Genomic DNA, 21,228 nt, shown 5'->3' on the forward strand with positions numbered 1-21,228 from the left:
TGTGTCGGATAGAAACAATAGAATCAAACGCGCCATCAAAGTGGGCCCGATCTCACTTCAGCGACAATAGGTATTCAATTCTAACGACGAACAATGCAGAGTCTCTCAACTCTGTCCTGTCAAAGTTAGGGAGTTCCCGATTTTGAAGATATTTAATTTCTTAAGGGAGAGAATCACAAAATGTTTTTTTGAACGGAGGGAAGAAGCCTTGAAAGCCATGATGTTTATTCGTTATAGTTACAAGTTAGTAAAGTGATAACATTGTAACTAATTTAGTCAAACGAATAACTTTATTGACAATTTTAGTGTAAGACTTAGTGACTACCTTGTCACTATTTACAGTGCTGATTCACAAGTTAGTAACGAATTTAGTGACAGCATTATAACTAATTATGTCAAACAAATAACTTAATTGACAGTTTAGTGTGACAAAACTGCAACTGTTTACAGTAATGATTCACGGCTTTGTAGCTAATTTACCTAAATTATCAAATAATAGTGACGTAATTCGTTGGTTGTACAGGTCCGAGCCTTATCCGTTTATGAGTTGGGGTCATTGACAAATATGGACTATCATGGGCAGTCAATTCATACCATAAGAGATGTACATGTCAGGTGTTTCAAGTTGACAACTTCATATGCCCCAATGGGTTTACAGCTTGTCGGCATCAGAACTTTGTTGTTGATGACTATATTTTAACGTATTAAACGACGAAGAACTGATTATCTAGTTATACGTGTCATTCATCCATACGACAACAAGGAGACATGGAAAATCCCCAAAGAAGGGAAATAGATTAAGGTCAACGTACGAAGATGTTATAACTGACCCGCGGGAAGACAAAAAAAGAATATCTTATTTTTCTTATTTAATGGTGAGAGAATATATCACTCAATATTCTCCCCTAGATATTAAGAAACTAATTATGAGAGATTATTAAGGACAATATCTTATTTTCTTATTAAATAGAGAGAGAATATCTCAACCATTATTATTTTCTAGACATTAGGAAACTAATTATGAGAGACTGATAAAGACAATATATTATTTCTTTTTAATGGAGAGAGAATATTTCAACCATTATTATTCTCTCTCTTAATTAATTAGTTACTTGATTTCTTTTTAACAAATCTAGCAACTAATTAAAGAAATAATATTGAGTATTAAAACCCTAAAGTACGTAGGCCCACTTTAGCTAGTATTGGGCCTAGGAATTTTGAATTTTTCAGTGTCCAATCTGCTCGACTTAAAATTCAATAAATTAAATACTTGTTCTATCAATAAATAATTTAATTCCACAATAAATAATTAATTCGGCAAAATGACAATTTTTCGAATTAATGCTGCTAAAAAATTTATAGTTGTGAGATTGTAAACAATAATTCTTATTATTACTTGAGAGTCCTTATTCATTTTTATCAGAGCCGACTTTGGAACTATGGACCTAGTAACATAAGCTCCCACAAATCCATATAAATAGACGAAAAAATCATTTCTCTTATTTAAACGATTCCCAATCTTGATGTCATTCCACAACATGAGCCGAAACTACACTATTTTTTATTACTAGAATTATGTTTTACTCATCGTAAGAGTGTTCATTTGATATAGTCAGTTCATGAGCTTAATCTTCCATGTTCAATTCGTATCGAGAAAGCTCAACTATTCTGGTATACCTTTCTTGATACGTATGACCCCTAAGCATCGTTGTTTCCCCAACGAAAGATTCTTTCATACGTATTTACTATGAAAGTGTGCACAATCAATCGGTTCTGGAATCAACCTTAAGTGAGTGAACATTGACCTTTTTTCAGGAAGGCTGGATTCCGTATTTGTGAATCACTTCCCGCTCAGATTATATCTCGAGTTCCCAAGAAATAAGTATTTAGGCCTCTTTAAGTAGCCACTAACGAATAAGTCAAAGAACTTGATAATACAACCTTGAAGTCGGTGACCACTTCAGGATTTAGATTAAGTTTCAATATGACCATCATAGCGACCCAGGTTAGTGTGCCGTAACGGGACTTAAACAACACATCAACAACCAAAGTCTGTCCAGACCGTACACTTACCAATAGTGTAGAATGCTCCTCCAAAGTGATCAACCTTCCCTTGCGTTCCACATAGGTGATTTTAGATCCAGCTATTCAGACATGTATCAATCACCGACCACATTTTAGCTCACCACCCGAAATTTGAGACCCATCATGTAATTCAGTTTAATACGGAGGCTATGGATGATAGTTGTTATTGATTCTAATGAGAAAACAACCCACTAATCAGTAATCCTAATAAAGTAAATTCCTAATATATTAAGTAATCATTCATGTTTATTTTATTATCTTTAGTGGACAACATTCCTAATAATCTCTCATTTTGACTAGAGAAGATAAGAAAATTTACTCAAATCATCAATGCTCAGCCATCGTATAACGAACGGCTTAGATTTCTGACTAGGATTGAGGTTCCCAACTCGTGGATTCTCACCTTAATTTTTATTTCTATCAATTATGTCGATCGATGTATATGACTCAATTAATATTCTTCCAGTACATGCTTCTTTGTAAGCGATTTTTGACTTATCAACTAAGATCAAGTCAAATTGTTCGTAGTAAATGTTTTACTATTGAACATATTAAAACTTCGCATATCTTTTTAGATGATACACCAGACTTTATATCTTTAAGATGATAAGTCTACCTATTTTTGGTGTATATTCTTTTTGGCGCGAAGACTAGTTGCACCATAGCATGTTTTAATCTCTCACCATTATCCATAGTGTGGTTTAATGAACGTATTTATAAGAACTATATATTGACCTATTTCCATAACTTGGTTTATAGTTTGTCCTTATCAGTCGTGTTCATAAACATGACTAAGGATTTACTATATTTTAATAACCCAGTATCTCACTATTTCCAGAAATGTTAGTGTTCAACACTTTATTATTTCTCGAAAATTTACTCTTGTCAAAGGTTTGATTATCAATCCTTTTAATGAATGAGTCTCTAGCCTCACCAATTGAGCTTTTACCTTGTATCAATAAGTATAGTAGAGACAAAATGGAACGAGCTTGTCGTTCCTAAAAATTAAGTTAATGAAATTATTAGCTTAATCAATTTACTTGTGTAATTATTTAGTCAACCATTAAATGACAATGACTTCATTCATGACACATATTTAGGAGTCACACAAATCGATGATTTTGAAATTTCGATTCTTGACAAACCTTCATGTATTTATACTTGGTTTATTTAACACTTGGATAAACTTTTCATATTTCAAAAAGTTTATAGAATAACTACATAGATCCATGTCATAAGTTTTTACGAACATTGTCCAATGTAGACTCTTCAACTTCATATTTGAATAACCCGATGAACTAGTTTGTGGTATCAGAGAGAAGAACAAGATCGTTGCCGACGTCTTTTCTCAAGGGTTCAATCCATTCTTTACCAAATAGCTTTTAAAGCTCGAACACATTCATATGTCAATTTATAGATCTCTCTATTTCCATTAAGTCAATGCCTTAAATGGTAGATCTACTAAAAACGGGTTTATGAATTTTTCTACTTAGTTTGATCTTTTGTGATACTTCACGATCAAGTCTTTCCTCTCTAAGAAAAGTTTCATTGATAATAGTGACAAGGATCCAGTCATGAAAGCTCCCACTAGTTTATTGATTATAGTGGTAAAGTTCAAATTATAGGCGCATCCACTTACTCATAGTGGCAAGATTCCGATTATGGATGCTCATACTCAATCAATGTATTATCAACACTAACCTGGTTTTATGTCTCCTTATTACCTCACACTCACACAAATCATTGTCGGTGTTTTAAGGTAATACATGTTTAGACGCAATCATTGCTCTAAATAGTCTCTAACAATAAAGTTACTTTCAACGGAAAAATAAAGAACACAATAACTGCTAATTAAATTTTAGAGATTTATTACTTAGAAACTATAAATTGTGTTTTTTTTTATAACCTATAAATGGACATTCAACTCCTTCATATTTCAAGACATTCATGCATATATATCACAATATCAAAATGCATTCAATAACGAAGAAGGAAATATTTAATGGCACAACCATGTGTTCATAAATAATTAAATAAAACATAAAGAAAATCGATGATATCCGACGAACACGGTAAAATTAATTTTTAAAAAATCAATTTTCTTAATTTTTTTTTAACTTTATATTTGAAGAAAAAATTAAATTTTATCACAAACCATTGCGTAAATAACGTATATTTTACTAGTTTTTAAGAGTACAAAATGAAGTTTCACTTTAATTAAGAGCAATTAGTAGGCAGCAGGCGGTTGCACTTCGTGCTCGGTGCATAATCAAATAGTTGATTGACAAGCGTCGTTAACTTATGATTCAAATTTCAGATAAATGACCTTTTATTGAAAACTAATAAACCTTAAAAAAAAAAGAATCGTCTCTCCTGCATATGAAACGACACACACACAAACAAACCGTTAAAAATTAATATCCATATTAAAAAAAAAAAAATCTTCCCCTCCCCGGTTTCTCTCTCTCACACTCCTATTTATATAGAGCTTGTTTTTACCAGTGTTCGTAAGAAAGTACACAATGATGCACAAAGTCCAGATCGGCGATGCGACGGTGACCGTGACCGTGATCGAGACCAACTCTCAACTTCTCGATCGGAAGCTCGCAGAGCTCAACAGCTCTCTCCACCTGCGCGTCGTGGCCGTCGAGCTCTTTCTGTTCGAAACCCACTCCGACGCCGCCGGCGACAAGAACCTTAACTTCCGGTGGCTCCTCATCTCCGCCGGGAATCACTGCCTCATGATCGACCTCGACAGTCTGAGCCCTCTCCCGGAGAGCCTAGTGAGATTCTTCGAGGACAAGACGATCTGCTTCGTGGGGCTGAGAACCAAACAGAGTATGGTCCAGAGGGCGATGAAAGAGAAGGGGCTGAGCTGCGAGACACTGGTCTCTCTCGGCGACTTGGCGGCGCGGGTTCTGAAGAAGCCTGGTCTCGACTCGGTGTCGGAGATTGGGCGTTTGGGCTGCGAAGTTGGGATCGGAGATGTGAGACCGCCGGTTTGTGAATTTGGGAAGAGTTGCTTTCAGTTCTCTGAGGCCTCGATCACGAAGATGCAAATACCTTGTGTTGTTTATGAAGTTTTTCGTTGCTCTCTTGTTGCAACTAGTCTCTTAGGAAACCTTTGATCTCTCTATAAATACTTGTTACGAGACCGAGACTTTTTTTTTGGGTACTCAGTTTGTCACTGCTTCAAACCAATCTTAAGTTGCTATTTTATTATATAAAAATCTTTCTTAAGTTTTATTAAGGATGTTCATGAAAACCGCCAAACCGAACAATCCGATTGTCTAAACCACATTGTACTCTTTTATAAACCGCCTCATTATAATCCGATGAAGTTTGAGTTGTAACCAATCCAAACCGTAATTGTTTCGGGTTGGTTTGGTTTTTTTTTTATAGTTGTGAGATTGAGTTGAACCAAACCAACTTCATGGTATTAATCATTTAATTTTTTTTAAGATCGCAAGTATTTTATATGGACTATTGTTAAAAAATATCAATTTTTAATAATATTATAATTAAATAAAAATATTCAGTATTATACTTTATTATTTGCGAATTCATGAAGATTTAGTAATTACAAATATGACGTAATTTTTATTTTAATATGTCAGCTTTCTAAAGATAAGTAAAATTTTGATTTTATTTGACATAACGTATTAAATATAATATAAATACATGATTTTCATTCAAGTTATAAAGTCATTTGTCGAGAATTATAATCCGAAAAACCAACCCGAACCAATCCGATTATTTTTGGGTTGGTTTGGTTTGGTTTTACCTTTCAATCGGGTTGATTTAGGTTTTACAATTAAAAAATTAGTTGTAGCGATTTGGGTTGATAGTACATGAAAAAACCGACTAACTCAATCCGATTACACCCGCTAAGTTTTAGTTTAGATAAATTTTTATTAAAAAATTCTATACTAGAAGAAAAGTAATAATATCTTGTATCCAATACATCAAATAAAGGATTAAAATACCATACATTAACTGTGGTACACGTGTACACCACTCCAATGTATTTACTATATTTTGAAATAAATAGACGATCTAGTTTAGTGATCTAGATTGATTAATTATTGAGTTGAACTGTTTTTTATATTTGGGGTATAGAAATGTAAGAAGCGATGTGTTTTTATTTTTCTTCTTTTTTTTACTCTTTTACTGACATATTGGTTTAGATTACGGAATTTGATGACCGCATTTTAATAAGATGGACGTATTTAAATAAGCATGTACGAAGGAAGAAGAGTGTAGTCTCGGCTCATGTACTGACTATATTAATGGACGCTCATAAATATCGAGTAATAATTAGATAGTCTATTTTGTTCGGATCGTAGGATTTTTAGTTACTAGGTTCATAGTCTCCAAATTGGCTTTGATAAGATGGATAGAAATGCTCGTAAGAATTTGATAATTGATTATACTCTCACTACTGCAACTTGGTTGTAATTTCTTTCGCATTACCGTGATAAATTATTTTACGAATAAGTTAATAATAAGCTTGTAAAAGAGTAATTTAAATCAGCCCACAAGGCCCAATATATGACTTGTGGTAAGCGTATACATCATGGTACATTGGTCTTGTATTTGTTTGATCAAAGCCCAATTGTATTGGGGCTTTTCTCAAATAAAAAATAAAAATTACATATTAAATATGATCTAATTTGGTGAGTATTTAATGTAGTAATTATTTATGAGAGTATCATGAAGATATTCTCCGATTTTCCTTTTATGAAATTAAATATCTTATTGTGAGAAACAAATCATATATTAATTATATTATTTATTGAGAGTATCATGAAGATATTATCTAATATCCTATTTATAGAATAGTATCTCTAGTATCTCTTATTATGAGAAATAAATAATATATTAATGATGTTATTTATTGAGAATGCCATTGGGATATTCCATATTAATCAATTAACCTGATTAATATATTCTAAATTGAGAAGTAAATAAATGTCATATATGAATATAATATTTTATTTATTAAAGTATCTTGAAGATATTTGATTTGTTCTATTCATAGAACAAATATATCACATTAATTAGAATAAGATAAAAGAAAATCAAGTAAGTGCATATTCTATTTTGGGTAATCTAGAATGCTGTAAATATGGGGCTTAGGCTAAAGCAAAAACAGGCCAACACATCACAAATTCCACCTTGGAATTTTCGGCAGCCCCTCATCTTGGTCTTAGACGTTTTTCCTCTCTCCCGGAGTCGGAAAATTCGTTCATACCATCTCCTAAAGAAAGAAATAATTATTCCGACACCATATTGGAGCTTTTGAAAAAATATTTGACCCACATCTTGGTCTCTTTCCTTCTGGAGATTACATCTTGGAAGACTACGGTATTAATCAATCCGAGCTTGAAGACCCGAAGATCCAAGGAGCAAAGGAGTCCCTCAAGAATCCGATGACTTGAAGATCCAAAGATCCAAGGAGCATGGAGCCGCCGATGAGTTCGAGAGCTTGGAGATCCAACGATCAAATGAGCAAGGAGCAACCGAGATCTGAAGATCCCTGCAGCCCTAACGCAAGAAGCAAAGAGATCCAAAAGCTAGGAGTGTGGATGATCTGTAGCTGAGCCGAAAATTATGTAAACATAAATCATCTTATGGTATTGTGTTGATAATGTTTGTCCAATATTAGATTTGTTGTTATTGAATAATTTTGAGTATGTTGGTAATTATTGTTTACGTTAAAGATTAGCGATTGTTCGTATATTCTTTTATTCCGCACTAGTAAACATATTATTAGGGTTAAAAGATTGGTTACTCAATAAGAAGTATTGAAACGATTGTTCGGTTCAATACATATGAACCGTAATTAACCATAGATAAGTAATTTACCCATCAAATGGCATCAGAGCGATCGTTCGTGTCCGATACTAAAAACCTTAGACTCCCTAATAATTGGTATTAAAGCGATTGTTTGTGTCTGATACCACTTTATTTCCAAACACAACATTCATTCAAGAAGCAGCATTCTTACAGGAGATAGCATCGAAAATTGCAGCTTCTGAACCTACCACTAGCAAGCGAAATAAGAAAAGTTTTTCCAAGAAGAAGAGCCCAACAAAGAAGAAGTGTTCTCAGAAGAAGAAAGGTGCTGCAAAGAAGAAGAATCATGACATGAAGCCTATCTCTGACCATGAGAAGGTTCAACCCAAGAAGAAGAATCTCGCTTGAGGAGAAACCAACGCTTACATGGTACCTGGAGTATAGAAGAAGGGAGTCTGGTTCATGTCACAGGCTCATGGCAACAAGTGGGAGATGAGAAGTCTAGCTGGGTTGAGCAAGACATGTCCTCTACTGACCTCACCACGAAGTTCTCACTGCTATATGGGATTGCCATCAAGAATTGTTACCCTTTTCTTCATAGAGGCACGCTTTCCAAGCCTATGGCATAACTGCTATACACCATTGGAAACAAGCAGAAAGTCGACATTGAAGGAATCATCTTCAGTCATATTGCTGCTCATGGTACATCAGAGAAGGTAAACCATCCTATTGGCTTTCCATCTCTCATTTATTAGTTGGTGGTGAGTCAGAGCTCCATGTTGGCGGTGCATCAAAATGATATATCCAAAGATGCCATGTTGATCCACTCGGATCCCAAGCTCTTCTCAGGGAAGCACAAGAATGATATTTAGGGGGAGCAGCCAGCTCCAGATGTTCAAGAAGATGTTCCAACATCTTCATTTCCTGCAGGTTCATCCTCTTTCTCTTCGTTCATGAGGGAAAAAAAATTCTCAAGCAGCTAGAAGATGAAGTGAAGTTCAAAACAGGGATCACCAACCAAAGAAGGCTTCTCACAAACCTCACTCGTGATATCAAGTATCCAGTGGGGGGAGAAGTTCAAGTTCCAGATGAAGAAGAAGTTGAAGACTGAAGTTGCCTGGTTCAAGAAATTTTGTGATTTTTTTTAATCTTTTTATCTTTTCGGTCTTTTAAGCATCTTTTACTCTCAATCTAGACTTATATATATATATATATATATATATATATATATATATATATATATATTCCCTTTACTTGGCTTTTTATGGAAAAAAGGGAGTATCAGTGTGTATTTTGGGATTGTAATAGCTAGTTGAACAATTGCTTTACTGTCTTTAAGTTTGAATTGATTAGATGTGGTTATTTTCTAGAACTTTTTACTTGAAACACTCGGCGTAATTATCTTTGTTTGTTTTGTCAATAAAATACCAAGGAAGAGATTGTTTTCAAGTCGAAGCATTAATAAGTTGTTCAAGCAACTTAGCTGCAGGGTACTTATGTCTTTTCTCCTGCGCTAAACAAAAAAGGGTAACTAAACACTTTGTTTAGTTTCCCAGTTTCATGGTATATAAGATCGGATTTGGAATGTTCGACTAATGGGTTGTTCACGAGAAATTAAGGAAAGTCTATCCTATAAAATCCACCTAGGGTTTATTGGACCGACGATCTACTTTACTGTTTTGGTAATTCACGTAGCCATAACTTTGAGTTTGTTTCTCTATTCTGGAAATCTTCATCTACAACAAACTTTGAGTAACTCATAGCTTTTGTATCGTTGTACTAAGTGTGAGAACGTGTTTTACATATTAACATGTTGTAGATCTCCGTGAGAAGATTGGGTGAAAGTGATAGAGAGTCTCAAACCTAAGAGGTGCTTACGTTGCAAAGAATCCAGAAGGTGTCAAACTTAATATTCATGTACCTTTGATGATTGATAGTAAATTGCTTTTCACCCGGACGTATCAGTCCCCTTGAGTAGGTGATTTTTACCGAACGTGCTACCAATCTCATGTGTCTCTAAATGCTTTTGTTTATATGTTTGATTGATCACTAATCTTCGTTATCCTGCCAAAATCAATCAGTTGTTCAGCAAGTAGTCGCAACAATTTAGTCGAATATAACTTAGTTGAACAACCATCTAACATCACGTTAAGTAAATTCATTTTTTTTTAAATAATGATTAAAAAATGATAATTACTACTTTTATGTTTTTGATAACGTTATTTTGTAACATTATATTATTATTCATCTATCACTAATCACTATATACCCATTCGATAAGTTCGGTATTTGTCGGTAAATCATGTCGGTAACGGTAAGTTCATCGTTACAGTTTACTCTTATTTTCACTGGATACCCCGAAAAACCATGGGTATCTCTCGAATACCCATCAACATCCGAGTCTCGGTACGAAAACGATAACAGAGTTTTGATCCTTGCTCACTACTACATTAGATACTTGTCTTCATACACATGACTACAAATATGATATTCTACAACGGTTCATAAAAATCGTGTAGAAAAATTTATTTTTTATATTTTAAAACAATATTATAGAATTTTTCATAGTAGTGACTCTAGTGCCAATGTATCGTCTTAAATTAATCTTTTTTTTAAGGAAACGGAATTTCCACAAAAAATTAGGTAAAAAAAATCCATCAATACATGAGAATAACACTTTAGTACATGGAACACCAAGACTTAAGTCGAAGTGAATCTAACACTAAGTTCTGGTAATCGTACGTTTTGTGCATGCTTCCGACAATGGGAAGAACGATGAGCACAAATAAAGCACACATGAGGCTCGTTAAAAAACCCAAAGATGGTCGATGGGAAAATCCAATCAACCTCGGTACAATGACCACGGAAAAGATGACTCTTCAACCTGCACAAATCAAAATCTAACAGGTTAGAAAGCCACTACGGGATAGGGGACGACGGCTAGTTCGACTCCATACCAAAATATGCTATGGTACCAAAACATACTAGGGTACCAATCGAAGTGCACAATACAAAAATAAAGAAAAACAATAAAATAAACATCCAAAAAATAAAAACAGAATGCATCACCATTATAAATCAAGATCCAAAAACCTTGAACTCGCTGAAACCTCGGACACACGACTCGGCCCACCTCTTGCAAGCGATGGCAATGTAAGGGCAGTAAGCGGAAAGGGGACGTAGTGGGGGATGGCGAGAAAGTTCTTGCCGGATGGGAGGACGCGCCTGAGGAAACGAGTCGATGGCGGATCTAGGTGTAGATTTGGTAGCGGAGATGGCGTGTAAGCCGGGCAGAGTCCGGCCCAAGATCCACGCGGAGAAAAGGGCGAGAACGGAGAAGTCGCCGGAAAGGAGGTCCACGGCGGTGGCTACGAAACGACGCCGGGCGGCGAATAGACAACGCAGAGCAGTGCCGAGAAACGATGCCGAACTGTGGAGGGAGAAGAGTTGTCGGGATGGAAGGAAAGCTCACAGAGAGCAAATCGCCCTCCCCTCCGAGCCGGTACCGTACCACTGGATTGCCCAGGGCCGGCGACCGAGACTAGAGGGGCGGCGCTGAGATTAGGGTTTTTTTTCTCTGTTTGTTACAGAGAGAGAACGAGAGCTTCGATTTGTTTTTGGGAAAATATCAAGAGTATCCCTCGTGTTTAATCGAAATGCGATATTTATCCCTTCGATTTTTAGATATATCAAATATATCCCTTCAGTTTAATATAAATGACATATACGTCCCTAAAAATGTTATATTACAAATATTACCATTTTCTTTTATTTTTTACAAAAAATAATTAGAACTTCCCAAAATACCCTTAATAGAATAAATATTTATTTACTATTTTATTAAAAAAAAAATCAAAATCTCTCTTTATAAAAAAATCCTTAACTTTTTATAAAGAAATTTTTTAATTTAATTTTTTTGTATATAGAATAGAAAATAAAAAATTATTTCATTAAGGGTATTTTGGAGAGTTCATTTTTTTTTTGTAAAAAATAAACGAAAAAAGTGATATTTGTAATATAATATTTTTTTAGGAGAGATATATGTCATTTATATTAAACTGAGAATATACAGTATACGCATGATATTTTGCATTTCGATTAAACTGTTATATTTTCCCCTTGTTTTTTATGTTCGGATTTTCTGTGGAGAGCAATTGTGTGGGAATGTGCACTAGTTTTTCTTACATTAATCTTTTACAAGTTACAACTTTAAAGAAAAAGTTGATCGTTTACCCAATTAAATTCTTCACCGGCCATTAAACTTCCTTAATAATGATACATCGAACTAGGGAAGGAAATGAATCGTCAATATATAATAACTATTCTCCATCGCAAAAAAATACAAAAAAAATAACAGAAGACAAATACTAGTTTGCACAAGATATCTTAATATGATCCCCGTAGCCTTCGAGTCCAAAATGGGGGTCTACAAAATTCCCATCGGCGACACCACGATCGATTTGAACGTGGTCGACAACGCGTCTCTGCTCGCCAAACACCTCCCGGAGTTTCAGAACTCGTCGCTGTCGCCGCGGCGCGTCGTCGGAATCGACGCCCTGTTCGACACGTCATCATCACCGTGCAGCTACGAGTTCCGGTGGCTCCTCCTCTGCGCCGGAAGCCGATGCCTCGCCGTGGACTTCTCGAAGCAAGGAAACCCGATCCCGGATAGCCTGAAGAGGTTCTTCGCGGACGAGACGATATGCTTCGCGGGGCTGAGGATGGACGACCGTGTTCTGTACGCGCTGAACCGGAAGGGGATCGTGTGCCGCACCGGCGTGGCCACGTGGGATTTGGCGGTTAGGGTTTTGAGGAAGCCTGGCCTCGTCGGCGTCAAGGATCTGGGGAAGCTGGCGGCGGAAGTTGACTTGGACGTCAAGTCTTCGTCGGCGGAGGGAGGGAGTGGTGTGATGAAGCATGCCGTTGGTTTTGGTTTTAACGATGAGGTGTTCTCCGAGAAGCAAATGGCGTGTGTGATTCATAACGCTTATTATTGCTACGCTATTGCCAACAAGCTCTTGAGCCTGGCTTCTTAGAGATATTTGGAAAGCTGGAGGATTGTTAGTCGTTGATGTTACTTACATTGTGCCTTTGCTTAATGTGTTAGTAATGTGTTTTGGATGTGTTACACTTTGTTGTCAAGTGGGAAGTGGAAACATTGTTGTTTATTTTATGGAAGTGGGTATAATTGTTCCGGCAAACAGAAGAACATGAAAATGAAAGAATATTGGGTAATATAAAAAAGGGTTCATTGGGAAAATAATCAACTTAAACGTTTGATATTGCTAAATAACCAATATTTTGTAAATTTTAAGTAAATAGTCGTTTTCATATATTTATAAACGTAAATCTTAAGTAAATAACCACTGTCATATATTAAGCCACTTCATCATTTATGATTATTTACTTGAGATTTATCAAATTTTGACTATTTAACAATATCAAATGTTTAAATTGGCTATGTAAATTTCAAAGAACCCAACGAAATAAGTGTATAAATTCATTTTCATTTTGCAAAGAAAATGTCGCCGATTCCTCAATTTCATGATCTGCCTCGATGCTTTTAACTTATTGAAGTTTTTTGGCTAGAAATTCTAAAGATAGTTAATTGTTGGCCATATAAAATTTGTCTAGAAGATGTCCACAACAAAATCTGACATCGAATTCTAGAGTATAACAAAATATTGGTGTTCCTTCTTATGTCTGGTGTCTCTACATAAACAACATGGACTCTTCTGTCAAAATGATCAACAACGTGTACTTGACCTTGACCGAAATTCTTCCGTCTTCAACACACAACTTTGCTCCTGTGACGACCCAGTACCCCGGCGGGTCCTCGGGGCCTCTCATCTTCTCCGCCGTGTCTATAAAGCTCGCCATTTTCGGGGCCTTCGAAGGTAACGGTGGGCCCTCGGGGTATACGGCCGAGTTCACGTCCACTTTCACCGTTCTCTCCCGCGGAGGATACAAACCCGCACTGAATCTCGTGCTGATCAACAACGACGAGAGGTACCCCGACTTACGCGACGAGCTGGCGGGCCCTTCCCACTCGGACCGTCGCATCTTGGCGGATTCGACGGCGGAGAATCCGAGCCTGAGGAAGAGGACTTTCCTCATCCCGACCTTCTTGACCTCGAACCACGCCTTTGTGACGACGAAGACGTGAAGGTCGTCGATGCAGGCCCCGGGGTGCTCCACCGGGGCCGTGCACACGTGCGAGAACACGCTCGACTTTACGGGCTCGAAGTAGGCTCGGTCCACGGGCTCGTGGGTCCCGCGCTCGTCGGGGATTATTCGAAAGCTCTTTGGGAGAGTGGAGAGGTGTTGGAGATGGATCGCCAAGTGGTTGCTTCTCTTGCCTTCGAGGTATAGCCTGAGTCCTGTCACTGGTCGGCTTCCCGAGTCGACCTAATAAGTTCAAAACCGAGAGCCATGAGAATCAAATTTTTCTCAATTCCTCAGATTTTCCAAAGATAAGTATAATTTGCGTACCTTCATAGTGTTGACATATAGTTTTGGGCCCATAAATGAAAACTGTAGAGACGGGGAAGAACGGTGTCTGTGCTTAAGAGAGAGTGGAAAATCGCCATACGCTGGAGCCCATTGCCGCGGTAACTGAAATTCAAAAAACTGTTGGAGTTCTTCTATCTGTGGTTTATCTGCAAAAAAGCGGTGAGAAAAATTAATAAAGTGTCCAAAATTGTATGATACAACTCAAAGAAACATTTGCTCTTACGCGGCAGAAAAATACGGTTTTCTGTCATCACGTCTTTCAGGCAGGAAAAAAATAAACCAAATAAAGAAACCTCAATCGGTCTCATTTCGGAGAATGTAATATTGAGGTTTTTGGTAATCAGACTTTCTGTAAATGGACGTATAACTGAAGATGGTTTTGGATTTTAAGGCTCTTGCGAATCGTCATTCTCAATTAGGTCTCGACAATTAAACAGTCCAGTGGAGAATTTGAAACCCGGAAACTTACATCTAAGGTACAGATTGACCGCGTGAATTAGAAAGCCGTTGCCGTGGACCCCACCTAAGAGCGAAGTGATTGGCACAAAGGACATCGACACGACGTTCGGTGATTGCGATACGGTTGAAAGCCAATCATTATGGCTTTGACCCGTGTCGATGCCTCCTTTCCGGACATAAATACTCATAACGTCCTGAGAAAAAAAAGAGTTGATCAAAATTGATTAACCTAATAAGATCCCTAGTAAAATGTCTGTGAAAAAAAGAGGAAAAGCTTACATCTTTGATTGTGTGAGTTACGACCGAAGAACGGCGATCCAATCGCACTGGGTATTGTACTTCCTGAAACGACAAATAAGATATAGAATGTCAAATACAAGATGAAATTCACGATCCGCAAGAAAAGCGATTGAAAGTAGTTCAATACCTTTCTTTTTTGTGGTGATTTACAAGGAAGCGCTTTTGAATCTTCGGAGAACTTCTCGTCAGCTAATTCCTTCAACCGTTTCTGCACTTCGCTCGGCGGAAGAGTTGACTTTTGTAACTGCTTTACGTGGACCACATCTTTACCGCCCATCTTCACCCCGACTACTATGTGGGTCCCATATTTCTCGATAAACCTGCAAATTCATGTTACTTGTCTTGTAAGTTAACCGAAACTTGTTAGCAACAAACATTTTTTTGGATTTTATTTATTTATCAAAGAGTCGTACTCGGCGAGGGCATGTGGGTCCCAGGAGGTGGGAACGTCTTGTATGACTTGTTTGGAAAGCGTGATGTGGGAGCGATCGAGCTCGATGTTATAGAGAGTGATGAACCACCCATCGAACGCTAGGCTCTTTGTGGTCGCTGCGTCTTTCTGCCACAATCCCGTGAACCCGAACTCCGCGTTGAACTTCCCGCACGGAATTTTACCCGATAATGACTGTTCCTTGTTGAAATGTTCCGACATCTGTCCCCCCAAAAAAAAAAAATCATTAAGTGGTACAGCCATAGGCACAAATACTGTACATACTCGAAACATAGTAGCACCTACAATCTTTTTATAACTCCAATTTATTCACTTTGTTTTGGTTATTTAAGAATATTAAGCCGGCACAGAGCCCAGTAATTATTGTTCTTGCAAGTTAAAACTAAAAAATATAGCTCACTAAAAATAATACGAAAGAGTAGCTATGGTCTTTCATAGCCACCACAGCAGTGATCTTGTTCTAAATACTAAAAAGAGAACTCTCAATTTATGAGAACTCACAATACTACAAGAGAACTAATGAGAATTTTCTCAAAGAGAGTCATCTCTTGAAAAATTAGAGAAATCATTAGTGAATAGTTAACTAAACACTCAGTCATCGGTTCAGTTTTACTGAAAAAGAAATTCCGTTTTAAAAAAAATTGGATCATTTCTCAATTTTTCGGGTGTCTCAGAAAAGACACTAAAAGGTAAATAATGAGTATCCAGTTTTTTGTTTTTGTTTGTTTTTTTTTAATGTCTGATTGTACGCTTAAAAAGTTCGATGTCTCTCTGAACATTCGTACTGCCATATTGGCAGCTCTTGAGTAGTGAAGCTTTGGCTTTATTCACAGTCACACACACACGCACACAAAACTTGCCCATCAAAAGAAAACAATTTATTTTTTTGCTCTGAATTAAAAGGAAAACAATTGAACTAGAGAGAGAGAGAGACCTGGTTGAAGGAGAGAACGTGGGAGTGGAATCTGGTGCGCTCGCCCTTATCGCAGTTGATGGAGGAGGACACGTCAGCAAGCACGACCCCGCCTGGAACGACGAGGTCTCTTTTCCGGGTCGGGTCGAGCTCTATCAGCCTCGACCCATTCAGACCCGGCTTGCACGAAGCCAGCCTCGCGTCGTTGCGCAGATCGTACCCGAACCCGATCGCCGAAACCGCCTTCTCCGCCGCTGATTTCGGGTCCATCGGAAAATACCCACGATCTCCTTCTTCTTCTTTGTTCTGAGCTCTCTGTGAAGTGAGATCTTGATATAAGCGAATGCAAAAGCAAAAGCCATTGTTGATTGATATAGAGTCTTGGTCTTCGTCTCTCTCTCTCTCTCTCTGGTCCGTGACTACGAAGGGTTTGAACTTTGAATGATTCAGCTCTCTACTCTACGTACGTCCTATTCTTGGTCTTAACTATCTTGTCTTGTTTTGTAAACAGAGTGTGAGTGTTTGACTGACCAACTTGTCTCCGTTGACTTACGGGTCGTTGAAGCAGAATAAACGAGGGTGGCAAGAGAATCAAGAATATTCATACATTTTTTTGGTTAGTTTACTTTTACTTTTAGAGACTTCACTTTCGTAAGAAATAGAAAATTCAGTATAAAAAGGAAAATGGTCACACTTTGTGAAGGAACCAATAAATAATTTTTTTTGAACATTTGATATATATATTTTTTTCTTTTCAACCGACTCATCAACAACAAAACTAAATATGAAAAGACAACCATCTAAAATCAAAAGAATTTTAGACCCAGAGAAAGTCAACAGATCACATTGATTTAATTCTTATTGATCTGTCTTTTTGAAAATGTATTCTTATTGATCTGTCAATGTGTGATTCAAACACTCTTTTCATCGTAACTTCTCTAAAAAGCCTTTTTTTTTTCCTTTTCAAGTGCAAAAATTTTATACCATTTACCATCTTCTTTTGGTTTCCCTCTCAGTTAAATAAAAATATAGATATACAAGGAAAAGAGAAAGAGAGTACACTAACACTGCACAACCAAACAAAAGAGATTCACCAATAATCCCCACAAGAACACAAGCCATCCCTGAAATGGTGGAACCTATTGGTGTCTCTCAAAACAATCTCCCTCGAAACGACTTCCGACACGAACTTGAACGCGGTGTGGCAATCCACGCAGACCCGCAAGTTCTTCTTCACCCGAACGGGAGTCCCCGGCGGAGTCGAAATCAGCCCGAAAGCCACCGCGATCTTCTCGCTGTGGAGCCACAGATTCCGCTCCTTCTCGCTCCTCTCCACGTCATGAAGATCGAACTCCACCATCGGAACATACCCGGCTCTTCCAACCATCTCTCTCACCTCGTCTAGCTTCGCGTATATCTCTTCGCTCCTCGAATGGCTCGAATCTCCGACCGTAAACGTGTGTACCTCGTCTCTCACCTCAATCCAGCTCACTCCCGGTTCCTTCTTCACCTTCCTGTGTCTCATTGTCTTCCTCACGCTCGCCACCTCGTCCCAAAGCCCGACCGAGGCGTAGATATTTGCGAGAAGGACAAGGGTACCGGATTTTTCCGGGTCGAGAGTCAACAGCATCTCGGCCGAGCGTTGACCGAGCTCGACGTCTTTGTGGATCCTCGCGGCCCCCAAGAGCGCTCCCCAAACAGACGAGCTCGCTTGGAACGGCATTTCGTCCACGAGCTTCACTGCTTCGTCTAGCTTCCCAGCTCGGCCGAGGAGGTCGATCATGCAAGCATAATGCTCTTCCGTCGGTTCGATCCCGTGAATCTCTCTCATTGACTCGAAGTACTTTTTCGCCTCGTTTATCAATCCCGCGTGATTGCAGGCGCAGAGAACGCTGACGAGAGTAATGTGGTTCGGCCGAACCCCGTGTTTTATCATCCGATCGAAGAGATTCAGAGCCTTTCGGCCGTGCCCGTGTTGAGCTAGCCCACCGATCATCGCGGACCACGAGACTATTCCTCTCTCGGGTATCTCCGAGAAAGACCGATTCGCGTCCTCTATGCTTCCGCATTTTGCGTACATGTTGACCAGAGAATTCCCGGCGTACAAGTCGGACATGTACCCGAACTTGAGGATGTGAACGTGGATTTGTTTCCCTTGCTCGTACGCCGACAGATTTGCGCAGGCGTTCAGGAGAGAGCTGCAGAGAAACGAATCGGGTTTGATTCGTTTCTCTCGCATCTTCGAATAGAGTTTCAGAGCTTCTTCGCCTTGGCCGGACTGAGCGTAACCAGTGACCATGGATGTGAAAGACACTAAATCTCCGTCGGGGCACTCTTCGAAAACCCTCACCGATTCCTCTACTCGGCTACATTTCGCGTATGTATCGACGAGGCTGTTCACAACGTAAATATTTGATCGCAAGCCTGATTTCACAGAAACCGCGTGAATTTGTTCGCAAAACCTGATGTCTTGCAGTGTGGCTGTTGATTTCAGGACCAAGGATAGAGTAGTGTGATTAAAACCACTCCCTTTGTTATACATTCCGAGGAAACTGCAGAGAGATTCCATGTCTTCGTTGTTCTGTGAATGGCCTGAGATTATGGCATTCCACGCTATCAAACTCTTACTCGGCATCCATGAATGAACTAGCCTTGCGTATCTCATCGTACCACACTTGGAATACATATCGATCAGCCCAACGTGTATGAAAGCATCAAACTTGATGTTCATCTTTATCAACTTACAATGTAATTCACATCCCAATCGTCTGAGACCTAATCCGGCACAAACTTTAAGAGCACTTGAAAACGTATAGACATTTGGGCAGACTCTGAGTCTAGTCATGTCCCTGATCAATTGTAAAGCACATCGGTGATCATCGTGATGTACACAACCAGCTATCACGGCGTTCCAAGCGACAACATCGGGTTTCAAAATCTCCTCAAAAGCAGTGACCGAATCTTTGAGCGCTCCTACTTTCGCATACATGTCGACCAAGGAATTCGCGGAGAACGGGTCTGATCCGTACCCGAGCTTGATCAAAAACCCGTGAATTTTTCTTCCCTGGATATCTTCACCTAGACCTGCACAAGCATTTATCAAACTAGAGAGGCTGAACTCATTAGGCCTTATTCCACTCTTAATCATATCGGAAAACAAATCCACAGCCTCTCTGCAAAAATCTCTCTGCACGTAACAAGAAAAGAGGGCATTCCAAGAAACAACGTCACGTTCCAGTATCGTGTCAAAGAGCCTCCTCGACTCCCAAAACTCACCGCATTTTGCGTACATAACGACCAAAGTATTTGCCACGAAAACGTCAGTGTTGAGACCCGTGAGCACAGCGACCCCATGGATTTGCTTCCCTAAAGTTAGATTTTTTGTGACCGAACACGCCTTTAAAACGTTCGGAAAGGCAAACTCGTCGCACTTTATACCTGATGAGTGCATATTCCGATATGTCAAGAGGGCTTCGAAAGCGAGCCCGTTTTGGGCATATCCCAATATCTGCAAAGAAGAGGGCTTCAAAAGCGAACAACTTGAGTCCGGTTCGGGACTTTCACCGAACAGCTTCTGTGCAGACGCGAAACCACGGAATATCGAATACAGAGGGAAGAAATGGCTCCTCGGAGTCTTGTTGTCTGAGAATCTGAAACTGAGAATATGGGCATGGACTTCCATGGTCGAACGTAGAGTCTTGGGAGTGCATTGAGACACGAACTTAGAGTAGGAACTGATTGTGAGTATTTCGTCTTGGATTAAGGGAAGAATATTGGCGAAACGTGGGTCTCTGTTGTTGAATGATCTGGCAGAGGTTTGAACGTGTCTGGTAGAGAGAGCTGTGGTTTGAAATGAGTGGTAAAGTCGTTGAAGAAGAGGGTTTTGGAGGGAAAGGAAAACTAAATAAATCATTATCCGTTGGAATTTAACTTATTGGTTAGGACACCTACTATTTGATCGACGCATCGCATAGTTTGTACTTCGGATTCTTGTACTTTTTAGATTTGGTGAATGCGTACTTTTTACATTTAAACTTTTTTTTCCTTTTTTTTTTTGCTAGCACTTTTTACAATAATCTTGGCCGTTCAACAAATAATGCATTTTTTTTAGAGATAATGACGACAAAAATATTTAATGTTTTGATTTGAACACACTTAACTATTTATTCTTTTTTTTCCGATGAAAATACCTAGGGGCTGTTTGGTTAACTTTTCCAAAATCATTTTCTGTTTTCTGATTCTAAATTCTAGAAAATAGTTTTAGAAAACCTGTTTGGTTATAAATTCAGAAAACAGATTTAGAATCATGTTTCTGTTTTCTTTGAAATTTGTTTAGAAAACAGAAAACAATGAAAAGTTGTTTTCTATTTTATCTCTATACAATTGAATGGAAAACATAACCAAACAACATTTAAAATATTCTGAAACGTAATTCTAAATCTGTTTTTTAAATTTAAAAATTAGAATCAGAAAACAGAATTTAAAAACAGAAAACGAGTTTAGAAAACTAAACCAAACGGCCCCCTAGTGTTACGATTTGGTTCCTCTCCCATTTTTTTTTTAATTTTTTTTACAGTACAAGCACAATAGACCATTAGACCATGTTCATCATCGTGAGCTGGTGTATGTTTCTTTTTAATCTCATTTTATTAATCTGACCACTTTTATTTTAATTTCAGAAGAACAATTAAATATCACGATATTAGAG

At 38.1% G+C, this 21,228-nt stretch overlaps 3 protein-coding genes and 1 pseudogene across 3 annotated transcripts; 2 read left to right on the plus strand and 2 right to left on the minus strand.

Annotated features, from left to right (window-relative positions):
- The first annotated feature begins 4,571 nt into the window (after positions 1-4,571).
- Positions 4,572-5,249, plus strand: LOC149381378 (uncharacterized). The gene has a single exon (XM_089601988.1). It carries the CDS (start codon positions 4,608-4,610, stop codon positions 5,211-5,213), a length of 606 nt encoding a protein of 201 aa, XP_089458114.1. The 5' UTR covers positions 4,572-4,607; the 3' UTR covers positions 5,214-5,249.
- Positions 5,250-12,302: 7,053 nt separating this feature from the next.
- LOC149381379 (uncharacterized) lies at positions 12,303-13,079 on the plus strand. The gene has a single exon (XM_089601342.1). The coding sequence runs from the start codon at positions 12,303-12,305 to the stop codon at positions 12,918-12,920; it is 618 nt and encodes a 205-aa protein (XP_089457468.1). The 3' UTR covers positions 12,921-13,079.
- Positions 13,080-13,558: 479 nt separating this feature from the next.
- NSL1 (MAC/Perforin domain-containing protein) lies at positions 13,559-16,997 on the minus strand. Its single transcript, XM_089601832.1, has 7 exons — positions 16,542-16,997; positions 15,570-15,808; positions 15,284-15,476; positions 15,136-15,198; positions 14,867-15,050; positions 14,377-14,543; positions 13,559-14,292 (listed from the first exon to the last, which is right to left on the minus strand). Exons 1-7 carry the CDS (start codon positions 16,788-16,790, stop codon positions 13,597-13,599), a joined length of 1,791 nt encoding a protein of 596 aa, XP_089457958.1. The 5' UTR covers positions 16,791-16,997; the 3' UTR covers positions 13,559-13,596.
- Positions 16,998-17,421: 424 nt separating this feature from the next.
- On the minus strand, positions 17,422-20,545 carry LOC149381381 (pentatricopeptide repeat-containing protein At2g03880, mitochondrial pseudogene; annotated as a pseudogene).
- Positions 20,546-21,228: the final 683 nt, after the last annotated feature.

Source organism: Urtica dioica, chromosome 11 (genome assembly GCF_054948205.1).
Source record: "Urtica dioica subsp. dioica isolate 48M chromosome 11, U.dioica_male_clone48M_v1_H2, whole genome shotgun sequence".
NCBI classification, from domain to species: domain Eukaryota; kingdom Viridiplantae; phylum Streptophyta; class Magnoliopsida; order Rosales; family Urticaceae; genus Urtica; species Urtica dioica.

What these genes read in the sequence shown, in the direction of transcription:
- LOC149381378 (XM_089601988.1), top strand. Translation starts at nt 4,608, where the DNA reads ATGATGCACAAAGTCCAGATCGGCGATGCGACGGTGACCGTGACCGTG.
- LOC149381379 (XM_089601342.1), top strand. Translation starts at nt 12,303, where the DNA reads ATGGGGGTCTACAAAATTCCCATCGGCGACACCACGATCGATTTGAAC.
- NSL1 (XM_089601832.1), bottom strand. Translation starts at nt 16,790, where the DNA reads ATGGACCCGAAATCAGCGGCGGAGAAGGCGGTTTCGGCGATCGGGTTC. An exon ending in ACGTTCTCTCCTTCAACCAG is followed by an intron (nt 15,809 to 16,541) that starts GTCTCTCTCTCT and finishes TTGGGGGGACAG; the next exon opens with ATGTCGGAACATTTCAACAA. An exon ending in AATCACCACAAAAAAGAAAG is followed by an intron (nt 15,199 to 15,283) that starts GTATTGAACTAC and finishes TTGTCGTTTCAG; the next exon opens with GAAGTACAATACCCAGTGCG.